This window comes from Physella acuta, unplaced genomic scaffold (genome assembly GCF_028476545.2).
Source record: "Physella acuta isolate Inbredline_101_S28 unplaced genomic scaffold, ASM2847654v3 ptg001355l, whole genome shotgun sequence".
NCBI classification, from domain to species: Eukaryota; Metazoa; Mollusca; class Gastropoda; family Physidae; genus Physella; species Physella acuta.
Genome location: NW_026732870.1, coordinates 76,784 through 97,176, shown reverse-complemented (window position 1 = coordinate 97,176; position 20,393 = coordinate 76,784). Strand labels below are relative to the sequence as shown.

The following is a 20,393-nucleotide window of genomic DNA, read 5'->3' as shown; positions in this document are numbered from 1 at the left end:
AGCCTCATTTCCATCCAGCCTCCCAGTTACCCGGGGCACCAACTTGCCCAGCATCATGTTCGTGTCAATCTGTCGTGTCATGGAGAGTTGATTTTAACTTCAGTACATTAGCGATGTGCCGAGGGTCGATCAGCCTATTTAACTCTTTTAATATTTTATACACACTCTTAAGTAGGCACACACAGACAAGACATATATATATATATATATATATATATATATATATATATATACTGTATATTATATACATGTCTATGTATGTAAATGTGTTTGTTTGTGTGTACATGCGTGAGTCTGTGTCATACGATAACAATATTATAAACATCAAAATGTTTTAAAGTGTAAAAAAAAAAAATAGATAAGGGGAAAATTGCCGGTCATAAATAGGCGAATATCTACACAAACACACACACACACACACACACACACACACGCATCAGTCGTGAAGCAATACTCACCTTCCAACCCCCACTTTATTTTTAAAACGTCCATGCTCAGGTTGTGTGACAGATACATCCCGTGTAACAAGCCTTCCTCTTATCTTCTGCTCCCCTGTATAGCCAGTTATGATAGAGATGCGTTTATTGCTTCTAGAATAGTCCAGCGATGCATGAAATGGAAAGGGGTGGGGGGTGGTGCTGTGGATGTTATGAAAGAGGGCCGTTTTTACGTCCTTCCTGGAACATGTTCAGAGTTGTGTTCATGTTTTTTTTTTTAGTTCACACCGTGATGTACGAGCTAAGGTTAAACTCTAGTTAGGTGTTACGTAAGGTAAAGGGGAACAGGGCATTACCCCCCCCCCTTTGTTTTTATTCCCCGGACATACCCCCCCCCACCCGACATTACCCCCGGAGTAATTACTTGCCCCATGGACAGTCAGTTTCGAAAAGGAAACATAACTTCTTATTTATGGCATATCATTGTGAATTTTGAATGCTAACTTTGATAATTATCACTGTTGAACAAATTAAGTCCAGAAAACATGTTATGCTCTTTCGGCTTTGGGGTCATCCATAAATGACGTCACGCTTTTTTTGACGATGATTTTTACCTCCCCCCCTCCCCTCCGTCACACGTCGTCACAAAAAGGCAGACCCCCCCCCCCCCCCTAAATGACGTCACACCTCAACCTACAACCCCCCTTAAAATTGCAGTTGAATTTTTTTTTAAAACATCGATATTTTTCTAAAATCTTGTCTAAACTATTACAATTTATTAAAACAGTTATCTAAAACGCGAAATAACGTCTAAAATTCGTTTTCTAACATTGCTTTTTTATAATGCAAAAGTGTGACGTCGCAACATCTGAAACCCCCCCCCCCCCCTCATCACACATCGTCACAAAATTACGGACCCCCCCCCCTCCCCCCTACGAGTGTGACGTCATTTATGGATGACCCCTTTACATTCCACGACTCCGGTAGAGCAGAATCCAGTAAAGGACGTCCAAACTCCTGACTTTTGGTTTAGAAAACGACTTGCTTTTTATTTATTTTTTTTATTTTTTTCGGGGCTTGTTAATTTTAGCGCTCTGACTTGCAAGGTTTAGTGACGTGCATTCTTAAGTTGAAGTGTAGAGATGAGTGCAGTTTTGTGGCCAGCCGCCGTAGACTTCTTGTGTGTGCCGGGTCACTAATAGAGCTGAGTGAACTCCGTGGCTCAAAATTGTTTAAACCCTGAGATAAGGGGTTGGAAATTATGTTTAAATTCCATCAAGTCACCCCTCCCTCCCCCCCCCCACAAAAAAAGTGACTTGATCTTTTTCTTTCCCGTCACAAATGACCCTGAATTGTCGACTTCCTGCAATAACCTTGACCTACATTAACCGCTTTGACTTTAATTCCGCCATACCGTAACCTTGATCTGTAACATACCATTTGGGGAGGAACACAAATCTAGTATAAAAACACTCCTTCCACCCCCCCCCCCCCCCTCACCATACACACACTGAACACTCCTTTAGGTCCGAAGTGTCACATGTTGTATCAGTACTCCCCCCATACCCCCCCCCCCCCCCGTCCACGATGCCTCGACAGTTGTCTCCCCCCCCCCCCCCCCCCACTCAAAGGGTTAAAACGTCAGTACTCACACTTGCTCTGGACGTGAGTACTCAACTAACGGCCAGACCGTCAACTGCGCCGCACGTGACTCGCCAACCTGTCGCGCTCGTGAAAACCGTTACTACTCACGTTTGGACCCGGCTAATCAATAATTAAATCTTTCGCTGGGTAATTACATGCGTTTTGCATAGGACAGTGGATAAACACAGAAGGTCAAAACGTTTGCACCAAATAAAATAAGTCAGAATTTATTATAAAAAATTTCAGTGCGTATATACCAAGGCTAGTCATAAATGTACATTAAAATATCAGTGAATGCATTTCAAATTCAAAACGAGTTATAGAACTTTATTTAATGTTTTCTATCGAAATACATTAAAGGAGTTATTGGACAGGATTTTAAAATAGTGAATACAAATCAAAACAAGTCTCTGAAAATACTTTTTAATGTTAGTGAATATACAGGATAACAAGCTATAGAATGTACACATACAAAATATTAGTTAATATTCAGCATAACAAGTCACATAATGTGTACATAAATGTTGGTTAATATGCACTGTAAAAAGTGAGAGAATGTAGGCTATAAAAAATGTTGGTTAATATGCAACATAACAAGTGACGGAATGTATTAAAATGTTGGTTAATAATAATATGCAGCATAACAAGTCATGGAGTGTATACAAAAATGTTGGTTACTATACAGCATAACAAGTTATGGAATGTATACAAAAATGTTGGTTACTATACAGCATAACAAGTTATGGAATGTATACAAAAATTTGGTTAATAATAATATCAACATAACAAGTCAATGAATTAATACAAGAAAAATGTTGTTTGGTATGCAGCATAACAAGTTATGGAATGCACACAAAAAATATCGATGAAAAATTGAAACGTAAACGTATACGAACTATCGTTGTTCAGTTTGCCATTCATTATGCAAACCCTTAATGAGATGTAGTAATTAAAAATAAAAATGGTATTGGTTTTTTTTTCATCAATAGAATACTTGGTCTACTTTTTGTTTCTTCAAAACTTGAATGGGTTGGATGAGTAGATTACAGGATATTTTTTTTTGTCTTACATGATGAAATAATTATCTGGCAATTTACAATTTTTGGACTCTTTTATACTAAAACCGTTGTTCTCTGTCAATGTTTAACCCCTCTGTCTATGTCATTGTTTGACAATTGGTCTCTGTCAGTATTTAAAACCGTTGGTCTCTTTCAATATTTAAAACCGTTGGTCTCTTTCAATATTTAAAACCGTTGGTTTCTTTCAATATTTAAAACCGTTAGGTTATTTCAATATTTAAAACCGTTTGTCTCTTTCGATATTTAAAACCATTTGTCTCTTTCAATACTAAAACCGTTGGTCTCTTTCAATATTTAAAACCGTTGGTCTCTATATAAAATCGTTGGTCTCTATATAAAACCGTTGGTCTCTTTCAATATTTAAAACCGTTGGGTCTCTTTCAAGCCTGTTATACACCTTTGGCACCTGAAAAAAACTTAAGCCTAAAAATGTTGTGTTTGTAGATATACATATCCAGCATGCTGAGGTTAATAAGTTGATTTTATTTTTTAAAAATAAACAGCTAGTTCATTGTCTTAATGAAGCTCAATATGTACTGAGATGTGTAACGTTTGAACAGATTAATGGGATAGAATCCTTATCCTCATCATCTTTGCTGTGGAGCACTTGCAGTACATATGGACGCAACCACGCCTCTCCATCGTATTCTGTTTTTGGCGATTCCTACAAGGCAGGTCCATGACGTTCTGGCTGCTAGTAGGGATAGGATCAGAGATTACAAAGTCAACGCCGCCGACTTGTTTATGTTGTTAAACATCGGATAATCCCTTTGAGCAGTAGATTACCCCACCCTAATCTCTTCCAAAAACAAATATAAAAACATACATTTTTAACTATTTCTTTCAAATCCTAGCTATAAATAGCATCTAGTGATCAAGTGGTTCCAAAAAATATAAAAATAAATAAATAAAATTGTTTCTCTCAATGCTCGCTATAAATAATCTCCTGATCACGTGGTCAAGCTCACGGTCAAGCCACGTTTGTTTATGATTGAATGCCCTCCCCTCCATAATGTCGGATAAGGATGTTATGTTTACCTGTGCTATAGGTCAATGCTTGTTGGCGTGTTAAAAAATACATGAGTCGGGGTAACCTTGACCTTATCTATCAAGGGAGGCTTGTTCCTGCATTTTTTATGTGTACAAGGATTGTACACACATGTACATGGATACATACAGAAGTACGCCCGACATTGTCGTCGGTTTTGGCTGAAATTGTTTTGTTGTTTTAGCTGGTTGTGGGTGTAGTTTTTTCTTCGTTCTTACTTTAGTGTTGGAATGGATCCCCTCCAACATAATTAAACGTGTCAACTGGTTATGCACCATTGAGGCCATTGACTCCGATTTCAGCCTGCTTTTTTTTTGGATTTGCTTCCACAGCCTTTTCCCAACCAAGCACAAATGATGTAGTAGGCTGTGTTATTTTAGCCGATTTTTTTTACACCCACACTTGGTCATACAACCCCAAAATCATCCCTCCCCTACCCCAAGCATAAAAAGATGCCCCTCCCTCCCCCCCCCCCCAAATACTCACATACACCACTTTTCTTACAAAAACCAGATTACCCACGTTCTTCTTCTTCATCGTTCTTAATTGTATTATTGGAGATGAAATCTTCCAACACTACCAAGTATTGCGTGTCAACATACTTTGCGCCCAATGACTTATTTTCTTTCTGGATGTTTCTATAGCCTTTGTCCACGCAAGATCAATCTACAAGGCAGCAGTTGCTTGATTTTGGAATTGTCTTTCCTAGGTGTGTTGCTATCCCAATATAAAGAGCCTCATCTCCCCCCTAGGGGTGGTCGAACTATCCCGCACAGACCCTCTACTACCCATCATAAACATGACGTCATAAGCTCTACTCTCTCCTTCTATCATATAACCAAACCCTAACAAAAAAAAATGTTCTGTCTTTTTATTCACAAAAAATAAAAAATTCATGATACATTTTATTATCCCCCCCCCCAATCTCTCTAACCTCCCCCCCCCCCCACCTCCTTCGACATCATACACAGCCACTTAAGTCCGAATCCCTTCTCCTCTACTAAGAATGTAACGTTATTTGGACAAGCTCTTAATGCAAGGGACTCATTTTGAATCCTCGACAATTCTTTCATTTTTTAGCCCTCTCGCATTGCCTAGGCTACAAAATAAACAACATGGGTTTAAACTATCAACAAAACAGGGGGAAAGAGATTATGAAATATAAACGGATACTTTGTTTTCGATTTTTACATTCGGCACGCTTTCCAGCGCGATTCTGTGTGTGTTTACATTTAAGGTGAGCACTGGTGCTAAATGGTGAAATTATATGTATATGTATGTGTATGTGTGTGTATATATATATATATATATATATATATATATATATATATATATATATATATATATATATATATATATATATATATATCGAAAATATATACTTAAACCAGTGTCCGCACCCCCCCCCCTCAACCCTCCCTCGAAAGTGCCACCCGAAAAAAATGTCTGAGAGAAACCACACACACACACACATGCATCCTGCAAACAAATTATGTCATATGATATTTATCTCATTGGCCTTGACCTTGAGAGCGTGAGGTGAGCGAGATGAAAGCAGACGATGAGAGAACACGTGTTGGTTTAGGGCAGGGGTCTTCAAACTTTTCAGTCCGAGGGCCGCATTAACTATCAAATTTCAGTTCGGGAGCCAATTTCTTCCAGGCATGTCTTTGATTTTTCTGGGCAAAGTTCCTCAGCCATCACCAACAAACGGTTTTTTCTTGGACAAAAAGATCTCCGCGGGCCGGATGAGAGGACTTCGCGGGCCGCATCCGGCCCGCGGGCCGTAGTTTGGAGACCCCTGGTTTAGGGTAATGCCACCGTCGTCACGCGCTGATAGAGCAGGCCCGGGTGTCGGGGGATTGTTTTCCCGGCATGCGCTGGAATTATAAGATAATTGATTGACAGATTATTTGATCAGGGGAAGGTTGAAAGGGGGGGGGGGGCACTGTTGTACGATGATGGCGGTTGGGTGGTGTTGATATTTGTGTTGGTAGATATGGGGTGTTAACGATTGTTTTGTATTGATTATTGTCTTGAGGTTACGATTGTCTTGTGTTGATGATTGTCTTGTCTTGATGATTGTCTTATGTTGATGATTGTCTTGTGATTATGCGTGCCTTGTGTTGATGATTGTCTTGAGATGTGTTGTGATGATTGTCTTGTGATGATGATTGTGTTGATAATTGTCTTGTGATAATGACTGTCTTGTGTTGATAATTGTCTTTAGTTGATGATTGTCTTGTGATGATGATTGTGCTGATGATTGTCTTGTGATAATGACTATCTTTAGTTGATGATTGTCTTGTGATGATGATTGTGCTGATGATTGTCTTGTGATAATGACTATCTTTAGTTGATGATTGTCTTGTGTTGATAGATGTGTGATAATGATTGTCCTGTGATGCTAAACGCCTGGTGCCATTGATTGTCTCAGATGAGGTCGTAACATACATATGTATATCGCCTCGGTGTCCGCCCAGCTCTAAAGACATAACGTCTGTATAACGTGTCTGCCTCCCCTAAGCCCAGCTCACATGTGCACATTACGTCAGTCTCATTAGACTTTCTGCTGACCATTCAAGAAAATAGACGAACTCTACTTCATCTAGTAAAACCTAAACCTAGAATTCGCAACATACCTTTTCTGTACCATAAGTCGTGTCGACTAGTATAGAAACTCATCAGAGAGTTTTTTTTTAAAAAATGAAATCTACCAGAAATAACTGCCGCTTTTCCAATAAAAACATAATTCTATTGCATCATTCTAATCATTAGTATATGAGGCTAGATTTCAATCCATTTCAATAAAGCATTAACAAAATTACAAGCTGGTTTAAAAAATAAAAATCTTAAGCAGATTGCTTCTAATTTTAGCTGTGAGATTTTAAATTTAGATTTTACGCAATAAGTTAAAAAATGTGAATTTATTTTTATACTATCGAGTGATTTCTTGATGAATCAATTTAATAACAGGCAATTATGATTTTTTTTTTCTTGTTGATAAAAATAGTTCTCGCTGAGCAATAAAAAATCGATAATTGCTCGAATTATAATTTTTTGCGGACTTTTGAAACAATAGAAGAATAAAGTTGTTGGATGTGTAGTTTGTGTTAGTGTTGTAATACAAGATAAACAAACTGTTTATGCTGACAGAGACAGATATTTTCATGACACACAATGTGGTGTGTAGTGAAGTACTAGTAGAAATACCCGTCGTTGTCGGGGATATCGGAACTCGGAATAAATTCTATACCAACAGTATCAAAACAATGAATAGACTTACGTAGTTACTGTACTTTGTGTAAAAATACATTTCTTGAAAAATAGGCCCAGTAAGGATATGAAAAAAAATGTGTTTTAACAATGAATGGAAAACATTTATAAATCCGACTTGTAAACAAATTAGCTAGATTTAAATCAAAATAATTCATTTTGATTAATGATGGTAATTTTTCATAAAAGAAATCATTCAATTAAAGGTCTTTGTTTTACGTAACGTCCAAAAGAAATAACATAGAAATTAAGAAAGATGTGTTTGTAATTTTTTTCTTCTTTGTCCACTTGTTTATTATTTCTGTTAGTTTTTTAAGATGTACTAAAGACATTCGTTCCCATCCTGACGAAAAATAAAACGATGAGTGAATAAATTTGATACGAGTTAATGTTTCTTTTACTAATGACTTGCCCTGGAGACTAATGAAGTAATCTCCGGTGATTAACGTTACTCTTCCACTTTTAATCTTAATCTGCCCTAGACTAGGGAGCGGAGGGGCGGGGCGCACCCTCGGGAAACAGGTAGACCGTGAGATTTGTTTCTTATCTTTCCTTTAGGGGGAGAGGTGTGGGGGGGGAGGTCGGAGGTCAAACCTATTCTCACAACTAGAGGTCGCGCGATGAAGGGTTTGTGGTGTTTATGTTTGGGCTATTAGGAGTTAATGAGTTTTAGCTTAATTAATGCTTGGTGATTTAAAACGTGGGAAAATTTGTCGTCAGTCGTAATGTGTAGTGGTTGTGTTGTACTTTATATTTGTGATAGACGGAAAGGGGGGGGGGGGAGGATGGTGGGGTGGGAGGCTTGGGTGGAGTAAAGTGAGAGGATGGTGTGAGGGAGGCTGGGGTGGAGTGAGGTTAGGCTGGCGTGGCGTGGAGTTAGAGAAGGGTGTGTGGGTGGCTGGGGTGGCGTAGAGTGGAGGGTGAGGTTGATAGTGTGGTGGGGATGAGGAGTGTGGGGTGGGAGACAGAATGGTGGGTGAGGGGAGTAGAGGGTGTGGAGGGGTGAGACAAGGGTGGGGGTAAGGTGAGGGTGTGGTGTCATTTTCCTAGTCGCGGGTACAGCAGATCCATGCTGGACTTCATGTTGTTGGGGGGGGGGCATTTATATACTACTTTATGAGGTGTATGTCGTTATACTGGAATTTTGGGGTCGTTATACACTGGTATAAAAAAATCATTAATCGTTCTCTAAAAGGTCGTTCACATTTTCATCGAAGCCGGTAAATTTTTTAAAAGTGTAAACGTTGAATTCTATTTGTCAAGATAATTTGGTATCCCTTTAAAGTGAGCTCTGTTTATTGTGCTCTATGTACATCCAAACTAACTTTTATTGGCGTACATTAGAGATCCAGTGGGAAATGATAGCATGGTTGATGTTGTGGTGGTAGATGTATTGAGTTGGTTGGCTGGAAAATTCCATCAGCGATGGCGGTCGTTTTCAGGTGGGTTGTGAATAATTAATTACGTCATGGCATGCTGATTGGGGTAGGGATGGTTACTGTCCATTTGCCTTGGTAATGACCCCCCATGGGAGGGGTGAGTTGGACATGTGGGTGGCTGAAAAGGTGGGAGTGGGTTGATGGTAGGGTGAGTGGGAAGATATGAGTGGGTGGATGGTAGGATGAGTGGGAAGGTATGAGTGGGTGGATGGGATGTAGGGGCTGGAAGGTGGGGTGTGAGAGTGGGTGGTTGGGAGGGTGGGAGTGAATGTGAGGGAATGAGTGGGTGGATGGTAGTGGGTGTATCGGAGGGTGGATGGTAGATGGTTGAATGGAGTTGAGTGGATAAGCATTAAATACAAATTAATGGATTGCTGGATGGGTCTATGGATAGGATATGGATAATTGGACAGACCTAGGAGAGTGGGGGCATAGGCGATTATGGATTATGGGTCGGACAGAATGACCGATGATGTAAATTCGTTGATAAGCAATAATAGCTGACCACACAGATACGCGGTATTTGAGTACAATGTTTACTTTCATCGTGAGTGAAATTGTTTATTCATAACCCGTACACCGCCATCTTTGTTTCTATTTTAACTTGACCTACTTACAAGCTGATGAAGATGGACGAATAGGGAGAGTTAATGATCTAATTATAATTTAGAACTGTTTGTGTTGGTCTCATTACAGTGAGTAAAACTATCTGGCAAAGTCGCACATACATATAACTATGTATCATTAATATTTCATCCCTTTTCTAAAGACTATCCTAACCTCTGCTTTTTATAAAGTAAAAAATCGGTGCCTGTTTTAAAATTCTGTAATGGGCTTTAAAAGTATTATGACAGTTTGGAATTATCGTGAAACTGAAGATTAACCCTGAGTTTAATCTCAATAAAGTTTTTCATGTCTGATGTCACTTTGAAAGGGTTGTGTGTTCAGCAGTAGGCAAGGCCGTTTTTCACTCTCCATATAATAGGTCGGGCACCTATTATAGCTGAGCTGACTCTGTGACGCATTTAGGACACGGGTTACACAATTGGACTCGGGTTAGTCAGTGAGACTCGGTTTAGTCACGTTGACTAGGGTTAGTCACTGGGACTCTGGTTAGTCACGGAGACTTGGGTTAGTCACGGAGACTCGGGTTAGTCACGGAGACTCGGGTTAGTCACGGAGACTCTAGTTAGTCACGGAGACTCTGGTTAGTCACGGAGACTCTGGTTAGTCACGGAGACTCTGGTTAGTCACGGAGACTCTGGTTAGTCACGGAGACTCTGGTTAGTCACGGAGACTCTGGTTAGTCACGGAGACTCTGGTTAGTCACGGAGACTCTGGTTAGTCACGGAGACTCTGGTTAGTCACGGAGACTCTGGTTAGTCACGGAAACTCTGGTTAGTCACGGAAACTCTGGTTAGTAATTGGGACTAAGTCTTTGGCTACCTTTAAGAGATTAGTTTGGTCTAGTTTTTTTTTAAATTAACCAACCAGTCTTCTCATATACTATCTCCGCTTATAGGTCCCCACGGGACAGAAATAAACCCCGACCCCCGGGTCGCCACTACAACCCGCCCCACGCCACTCAGCCGACGTGTAATCACACGAGGCCGCACGCGCCCATCCGGGTCCTGAACCCATTGAAAAACTAATTACCTACCGCGGCTCTATCTTAGACCACATCGAAGCCCCACTTCACAATGGCGGAGAGGTGAGGGATGGGGGGGGAGGGGAGGGGGTTGATCCCAGGCCACTCGAATCTGAGGAAAAATCTGGATTCAGACAAAACAGTTAAAGAGATACCACGGGTTGTGCTTGAATGGAATCTGTCTCTCTCTCTCTCTCTATCTCTCTCTCTTACTATATATATATATATATATATATATATATATATATATATATATATATATATATATATATATATATATAGGCCTATATCGCATCCGTAGATCCTGATTGTTCTAACTACACTTTTCAAAAATGTTTAAAACAAGGCTTTCATATTTTGATTTCCTTCCCACATTTAAGCTTTTAGTGAAATTAAATTGGTGCGTAATAATGATGGTGAAATAACCTGAATTTTAAATTATTTTATTTGTGTCATTATGCGTTGGTGGTTTTAGAACACAATGGTGTATAAATAAATCTTGAAAAAAAAACGTGGTTAAAAGTCTAATTATATATATATATATATATATATATATATATATATATATATATATATATATATATATATATATATATATATATATATATATATATCCTTAAAATGAATGTAAGCACCCAAACAAAAACAAAAAATATTAGAAGTTTCGAGATATGTCGGGGAGATTATCGCAGTACCATCTGGTCGCAGCCAATCAACGCTCTCGCTCTTTAACCCTCACACTGACGTCACTTCCTGCAGTGCCGGCAACACACCGGATCGGCTAATCTCTGCCGGTCTGTCCTGGGCTGGCGACCTTGATCAGACACCCAGATCGTGGAATCTGACCGGGTGTTTACCTACAAATGTCACGCTGACCTTTACAAATACCGCGTGCAAATATAGCCTCACCGGGCTGATAGGACCTACCTGCAACCTTTTTTTTTACCTATCGGCCAATGATCTGGCTGGATCGCCTGGAGTACATGGTGACCTACCATCCTGACCTAACGGTGACCTACCACCCAGACCTAACGGTGACCTACCACCCTGATCTAACGGTGACCTACCACCCTGACCTAACGGTGACCTACCACCCTGACCTAACGATGACCTACCACCCTGACCTAACGGTGACCTACCAGCCTGACCTCACGGTGACCTACCAGCCTGACCTCACGGTGACCTACCAGCCTGACCTAACGGTGACCTACCAGCCTGACCTAACGGTGACCTACCTCCCAGACCTAACGGTGACCTACCACCCAGACCTAACGGTGACCTACCACCCAGACCTAACGGTGACCTACCACCCAGACCTAACGGTGACCTACCACCCTGACCTAACGGTGACCTACCACCCTGACCTAACGGTGACCTACCACCCTGACCTAACGGTGACCTACCAGCCTGACCTAACGGTGACCTACCAGCCTGACCTAACGGTGACCTACCAGCCTGACCTAACGGTGACCTACCAGCCTGACCTAACGGTGACCTACCAGCCTGACCTAACTGTGACCTACCACCCTGAACTAACTGTGACCTACCACCCTGAACTAACGGTGACCTACCACCCTGACCTAACGGTGACCTACCACCCTGACCTAACGGTGACCTACTACCCTGACCTAATGGTGACCTACCACCCTGACCTAATGGTGACCTACCACCCTGACCTAATGGTGACCTACCACCCTGACCTAACGGTGACCTAATGGTGACCTACCACCCTGACCTCACGGTGACCTACCATCCTGACCTAACGGTGACCTACCAGCCTGACCTAACGGTGACCTACCAGCCTGACCTAACTGTGACCTACCACCCTGAACTAACTGTGACCTACCACCCTGAACTAACTGTGACCTACCACCCTGAACTAACGGTGACCTACCACCCTGACCTAACGGTGACCTACCACCCTGACCTAACGGTGACCTACTACCCTGACCTAATGGTGACCTACCACCCTGACCTAATGGTGACCTACCACCCTGACCTAATGGTGACCTACCACCCTGACCTAATGGTGACCTACCACCCTGACCTAACGGTGACCTAATGGTGACCTACCACCCTGACCTCACGGTGACCTACCATCCTGACCTAACGGTGACCTACCACCCAGACCTAACGGTGACCTACCACCCTGACCTAACTGTGACCTACCACCCTGACCTAACGGTGACCTACCACCCTGACCTAACTATGACCTATGCTTGATCTCTTTGTACTCGGGTATATTGGAGGAGGGACGGCGTGGTCGGACGGTAGAGCGTACTACTGCTATCCCAAAAGTTTTCATGGTTGGATTCCGGACTCGAGCCTGTAGGACGTCCCTGAGTCCACTCAGCTTTAACACGTACCTTACTCATGTTAGGGGGAACCAGGCAGCTGGGCATTAGGGCTGACCACATTATCCCCCGTAATGCCGAGGTTACTGAAACAGATGAACTCTACTTCATCTGCCCTGTGTGTCTTGGGCGCGAACAGAAAAATATGATAAATATTGGGTTTGCCGTACACCCCCCCCCCCCTTTCGTTAACTTTTAGCGCATCGCTTGCTCAGCGTGTTAAATAGAAACTGGCCTTAATCCTAACAAAAATTCAAATGTTGGTATTTATCTTGACCTAGCCCTAACTATAACCTAACATAATCCCGCTATTCTTTATTTGTTTAATTACATATTTTACCTTAAGAGACCACCACGCGTGGGTGAGGCTCGATAGCTGGGGGCAGCAACCCATCCAGGAGAGACAACTCCAAAATCAAACAACTGCTGCCTTGTAGTTTGTTCTTAAATGGACAAAGGATGTGGAAGATAAAATAGAAAAGTAGCCTGAAATCAATGTCAACAACGAGCCATATAAATGACGCATAACAAGTTGACTTTAAATACTTACTTGTGATATCGCAAAGGATTTCTTCCAACACAATTAAGAAGGAAGAATAAGATCAATTAATGAATTTAAAAAGCATTAATTAGCTGTACATTTTTATTAAGGTCCTTTGCTGTAAACGTGTTTACTAGACCTTACAATGACTGTATACACCATGGGTTGAGGGGGGGGGGGGTGACACCAACCCACAACCCTATTATGCGTTGTCTCGCCCGACCAATGCATCTGGTGAGTAGACCGGCTATCCGATTAGCCGTACCCAGCAAGGATGGCACCGCTTTGTCAGAACACGACACTCAAGGGCCGACAACCTACACACTCACAACAAAATGCTTAGCCGCAGTTATGACCCCTCGATGCATAAAACATTGCACGTAATTGGTGCTTATTTACATGACAAACATGGCTTAAGGGGGAGGGGGAGGGGATATTTTAGTGTCTCCGTCTGTATAAATCATTTATAAGGTAGAATTTGATTTATACGCCTTTTTATTAAATATACATACAGGAAAAAAATGTATGTTGTTACATGACCCACACCCCCACACCGTAATCGCTTCACTATATGTTACGTAAGTGAAAAATTTATGCGGCAACACACAGACCCTCCCCCCACCACCGCCCCTTCTCCTTCTACAGTATTCCCCAATAGCCTGAATGAACGTAATTATTTTTGTTATATATCTAGATCACCGTGGTTTATCTGATACAATATTTCAAAAAAATGTCCTATTCAACATACGCGTTGGTGTAGAATTTCCCTTAAGTTTATTAGCTGTGATTAAGTACCGTTTGTCGCCTCTATAGTTTTTATCAGCTGATTATGCTCATTGAGCTGGATACGCGATAATTATCGATTTGTTAATTGGCACGTAATTAAACCTTGTCGCCCGGTGTCGGAATTAAAAAGCGCGCAGGTCTATCAAGGCCGGATATCCGCCATTTTGATCTGTGTCAAGGTTGCCGTTATCATTCCGGTTATTTGAGAATTGTGGGAAATCGGTTTGGTTTAAGGATTGTGGGATAGCCAATTGATTATAGGCTTGGAAGTAACTGCTTTACTTTAGGAACGGCGATGTGTTGTGATCAGAGGCGTAGCGAAGGGGGGCAGGGGGGTACATATGTCCCCGGCGCCGACCTTAGGGGGCGCCAAAACGGGTTGGAAAAAACAAATTAAAATCTCATTGTATGTGCAGTTTTGCATTATAAATGTAAAAAAATATATGGGGGGGGGGGGGTTGCAAATGGAAAGTTTGAGGGGGGGGGGGTGCAAATTGAAAATTGAAGGTTTGTTCCCGAAGGGTGCGCCAAATTGAAAGTTTGTCCCCGGGCGCCGGGAAGGGTCGCTACGCCTCTGGTTGTGATCTACCCATTTTTATTTTATTTGGATACCTGGTATATTTTCAGGAATTGGGATACGTGCTACTTTATAAGGATTTGTAGATACCGGTTACATTTTAGGGTGTATTTACGACCAAAAGATTAGGAGAAATCGGACAATTTCACCGTACATCAAGCAAATATTTCATTCATTATCCATACTTTGCCCTTTAACTGTCTCTACTCTGCCCATACACTGCCCTGACACTGCCCTATATATTGCCCTTACACTGCCCTATATATTGCCCTTACACTGCCCCGACACTGCCCTATATATTGCCCTTACACTGCCCGTACAATGTTCAAATCCTGAGCACAACATGACAGAAACACAATGATGACCAAAAATGCTAAAACTATTTAAAGCCGACCTTTTGTGAAAATCAAACAAACAATCTCTGTCTGGTGTTCCTTTTTAGCTTTGTCTGCTGTATACAAATGAATACATAAATATTTATTTAATCCCCCACTTAAAAAAAGAATGCATACATATTTAACCCCCCCCCCCCCCCTCCAAAAAAAAAGAAATTTACATATCATACAAATGTATTTAAGCTCCACCCAAAATAATACAAAATTATTTATTTAAGCTCCCCCAAAAGAATACCAAAATATTTATTTAAGCTCCCCCCACCCCCAACTCTTTCAAGCGTTTAAAAAAAAATACTACCTTATATGGAGTGAGTCTGTGATTTGAGTTATATTACAATGGTTAGTTTGTAGCTTGAGTATTTAGAGCTCACCATTATCCCCCCCCCCCCACACTCACCTACAGGTGAAATAAAACCAACAGGTGAACTCACTGTATTGTTTCATCTCACGGAACACATTCCATTTTTTTATCAACCCCAATTAATCTTCCGACTAAAAGTGATTTCGGTTTACCGCCCTCTCCATCCCCCCCATCCCCCCCATCCCCCCCCCCCCCCCCCCATAGCCCGTGGCAATGTTTTGGCTATTACGGTACGGTCCATGGGACAGGTGAAGTAGATTCTGTTACCTCGACATATGTGGTCAGCACTTAACCCGGATTTGAACTTGGGACTTTTGGGTTAGTCAAGCGCTCTACTGCAAGGCCACGTCTGGCCATACGGCTATTAAGGTGTCATGTTATAAATATGGTGCGTGTGTTGTAAGCGTTTGCTACTAATATATATTAACAATTTAGTGCTTCGTGTTACGGAAGTGAAGAATGTCTGGTCGAAGAATATATATTTATATATTTTTTTAACAACCTCGCTAAACTTTTTACAGAAATGTTGAAAAGAAAAAGACGTTGGTTGTCTATCGCCATGTTGTTGGGAGGGGGGGGGGGGGGGGAGATGGTAGGGAAGGGGTGGGGGATCAGATAGGAATGACAGAGACGGCTTGTCTTACAGAAATAGCCTGTCTGTCTTCTGATAGCTGTCTGTGTTTGGGCTTGATGTAGGGGTGGTGGGGGTCTTAGATTAATTTTTTTTTTACTGGCTGGTTTTTTACCTGTAGAGTCTAGCTGTTGTTGTTGTTTTTTTTTAACGAAAATATTTTTATAAAACTACCGGTGTGCTCGAAATTCCGTCTGTTTCATTCACATTTTTACAGCTGGTCCCCTTTCCTCCAATGGAATGTATACTTCTTGTTATAATTATATCACGACAGTCGTCGAGACTAACGGAATACATCAGAGGTTTTCAAACTGGGAGGTTCGCGTACATGGATAAAGTTTTGGACACCGCCGTAATATAGCAAGGGACACATCCGCATTACATTATGTCCCCTATACATTATATCCCCTAGACCAGGGGTCTCCAAACTTTCCAGTCCGAGGGCCACATTACCTATCAAATTATAGTTCGGGGGCCAGTTTCTTCCAGGTATGTCTGGGCAAAGTTCCTCGGCCATCACTAACAAACGTTTTTTCCGTGGACAAAAAGATCTCCGCGGGCCGGATGAGAGGACATCGCGGGCCGCAGTTTGTAGACCCCTGCCCTAGACGTACTTGTTTAAAAAATTCACTGAATATATTTTCTTAATTTTTTTTTCTTGGACAAGTTTGTAATTGCATAGATCTAATTGAGCTTTCAGTCAAGCGAAAAATGTATGGGTGAAAGAAAACATCAATTGGGTAATCATAATAAATGACGTTTCAGCTTCATTGCTTTCGTCAGAATTAATCACAATAAAATAACAACAAATAAAATAAAATGCAAACAACGATAACCAAGACAATGCAATTAATATTTATTTTGATGAAAACATAACGAAGACAATCATTGTAAAATTTAATTGGCGTATTCCTCTTATGTAATTAGTGTATTTTGACGTTTAATTTGCAAATCAAGAGACACAAATTTCTTCTCATAATTCTCCTTAATGTGACTTCAACATTTCTTAGTGAGATCAGCTCGTAACATTGACGTACGGAGCTACTGTGTAGATTAGACAAGGATATACTTGACAGATGTATTAGTGCAACAAAGTTACAGGCTAATTTGTTAAAACAACATAGCGCTGTAGCCTTTACTTGACGAATGTTAGCACTTGCATATTTGTTAAACGTAGAGTTATAGAAATGGTGGTTTTTGTTTTTTTTTTAATTTAATTTAATTTACTTTGAGTTGGGGGCTTATTTCACCTGCTTGTGATTGTGCCACCTAGACTAAACTAAGAATTATTTCATTCTCGAATGCTAGCATGCGTGGGACAACCATGACATGACAACTTGGAAATGTACTAACTACGCACTTACACCATGATCCCTCCTCCCCCTCCCAACACTATCTATACCCCCCCCCACTTACTTGTTAAGTACAATCTGAGTTCTTATTTCACTGTACATTCTCTTCTCACTATGGCTCATTACGTGTGTTACTCTCCTCCTACTTACCTCTTTCCCCCCACCCCACCCCCCACCCCATATCACACCCCACTGTCTCAGTGTGTCTGCTTCTTGTTGCCTTGATTAGTTGTAAGTGGATCATCCAGGGAGAGAATTGCTTCACCTTATGTACTGAGTTATCCCTGCTTATTTAATCCATGGAGAGAATCCGCTAACCTGAGTTATCTCCCTTCATTTAATCTAAGGAGAATTTTATGCTTTAACCTTATGTACAGAGTTTTCGCCCCTGAATTCATCCAGGGAGAAAATTCGTATATTATGTTTATACCCCCTCAGAAATCGAGGCGTTTATTATCTCCCTTCAGCTCATATTGGAGGAGAATTCGTTTATCTTATGTACTGAGTTATATTCCTTAATTCATCCTGGGAGATAATTTGTTGAGTTTACTTACTGTGTTATCTCCCCTCACATGGCGAGAATTCATTAACCGTTAACCTTTTAATGTACTGAGTTGTATTCCTTAGTTCATCCAGGGAGATAATTTGTTGAGTTTACTGGCTGTGTTATCTCCCCTCACATGGAGAGAATTCATTAACCGTTAACCTTTTAATGTACTGAGTTGTATTCCTTAGTTCATCCAGGGAGAGAATTCGTTAACCTTAGAAACTAAGTTATCTCCCCTAAATTCATCAAGGGAGATAATGCTTTGAGCTAACTGACTGTTGTATCTCCCCTCAGCTGGCCAGTGAGATGCTCCGCCTGTTTGACCCAACCCTTGAACCCTGCACTGAACCACCCGAGGAACCCCTGAACCTGATCCCCATGTACCGCAACCCCAAGGTGGTCTCTGCCTACCTGCCTGGTGAGTACTACGTGTAGGACAGGCATTGTGTGTTTGTATGTATGTGTGTGTATGTTTACGTGTATATATATGGATACATACGTTAAGGACAGGCATTGTGTGTATGTATGTATGTTTGCGTGTGTATGTTTGCATGTATGTATGTATGTGGATACATGCCTGTAGGACAGGTACTGTGTGTATGTGTATGTATGTATGTGTATAAGTATATATGTTTATGTGTATGTGTATATGTTTTTATGAGTATGCATGCATGTGTATTTGTTTATGTATATATGTATGTCTGAATATATGTATTTATGTATGTGTGTACCAATGTATATTTATGTAAGTGTATGTATGGGTGTATGTATGTGTTTATATATATATATATATATGTATACATAATATGTATGTATGTGTTATGTATGTGTATGCAAGTGCATGTATGTATATGTAGATGTATGTATGTTTGTATAAGTATGTATCAGTATGTATGTGTAAGCATGTATGCATGTGTCTGTATGTGTGTATGTGTACGTGTACATATGTATGTGCATGTATGTGTGCATGTGTATGTTTTATTGAATCGAGTGTGGTATTTTTCCAGTGACCACTTTCTAGAGATGATTTTACGGTTAGAAATAGTTAGTCTAAATATTCGGGGTTTTTTTTGTCCTGTTATTGTTGAAAATGAGGGTCTGGGATTAAAAAATTTGGTAAAGGCTAGAATGGAGATATTAGTCCACACAGGTTGTCAACTGCTATGTTAAAAAAAAAGAATGATTTTTTTTAAACAAAAAATAAATTCTCTTTATGTTGTTTAATTCGAACATCGTTTATTGGAAGTTTAATTGGAATGTTGTACAGTAGGAATATCATTTAATGTTGTATAGTAGGAATATCATTGAATGGCAATGTTGTGTCGTGGGTATATCTTTTAATGGGAATGTAGTGTAGTAGGTATATCAGTTAATTTTGTATAGTAGGAATATGCGGAAGTTTTACAGTGGGGATATCATTTAATAGGAATGTTGTATAGTGGGAAAATAATTGAATTGGAGTGTTGTATAGTAGAAAAAGTATTTAATTAAAATGTTGACATTATAGGAATATAAATAAATGGGAATTATTTATCGTAGTAAAAGTATTTAATGTGCAAGTTGTATAGTAGGAATATCAAGTAATAGGAAAGTCGTTTGATCGAAATATTATGTGCTGGAAACATTGCATAGTTGGAATGTTATAAAACAGGAACATCGTGTAATCGAAACATTCTTCAGGAGGAACACTTTATCAAAGATCAATCATTTAACGGGACACTATATAGTTGGGTATAGTTTAATGAGGATAATTTTTTAATGGAATATGGTTTAAAGGAAACATTCAGAGGAGTCCTGTCAAAGAGAATTATCGGTCAGAGGTTGTAAAAACAAATTAAATTAAAATGTCATTTTAGCTGCATTTTTGCATTATAAATAGTTTGAGGGGGGTGTGTAAATCGCGAAAGTTTAAAGGGGGGGGGTGCATATTGAAAATTTGCTCCCGAGAGGGGCGCCAATTTGAAAGTTTGTCCCCGGGCGCCGGGAAGGGTCGCTACGCCTCTGTTATCGGTTAATCCGTAGATCGAAGAATTAAAAAAAAACCGAGACCTCTGTATAAAGAACTGGTCGTTCTATCCACGATTTCTGCCAATGCTCACGATAAAAGCAATAACATACGGTCAAGGTCGACAATAAAAGCCGCTGGTCTGACGCAGGGCGCGTGGATGTATCCATTAATCCAGAATCCAACCACGTGTGTGGATTAGGCCGCATCCTTAACACCACAGGCATACAGCGATTGGTCCCATAGGACTGGCTCGTAAGTGCAATCAAAACA

General features: G+C 40.6%; 1 protein-coding gene across 3 annotated transcripts in view; it reads left to right on the top strand.

Moving 5' to 3' along the window:
• LOC131926966 (cilia- and flagella-associated protein 61) overlaps positions 1-20,393 on the top strand; it is a 142,180-nt gene that overhangs the window by 105,605 nt on the left and 16,182 nt on the right. For 2 of the 3 annotated variants that reach the window (XM_059282575.1, XM_059282577.1), the window contains one exon: positions 18,410-18,533. In XM_059282575.1, the coding sequence (XP_059138558.1) occupies positions 18,410-18,533 (124 nt within the window). The remainder of the gene's footprint in view (positions 1-18,409; positions 18,534-20,393) is intronic. The other variant, XM_059282576.1, reaches the window with a different exon arrangement.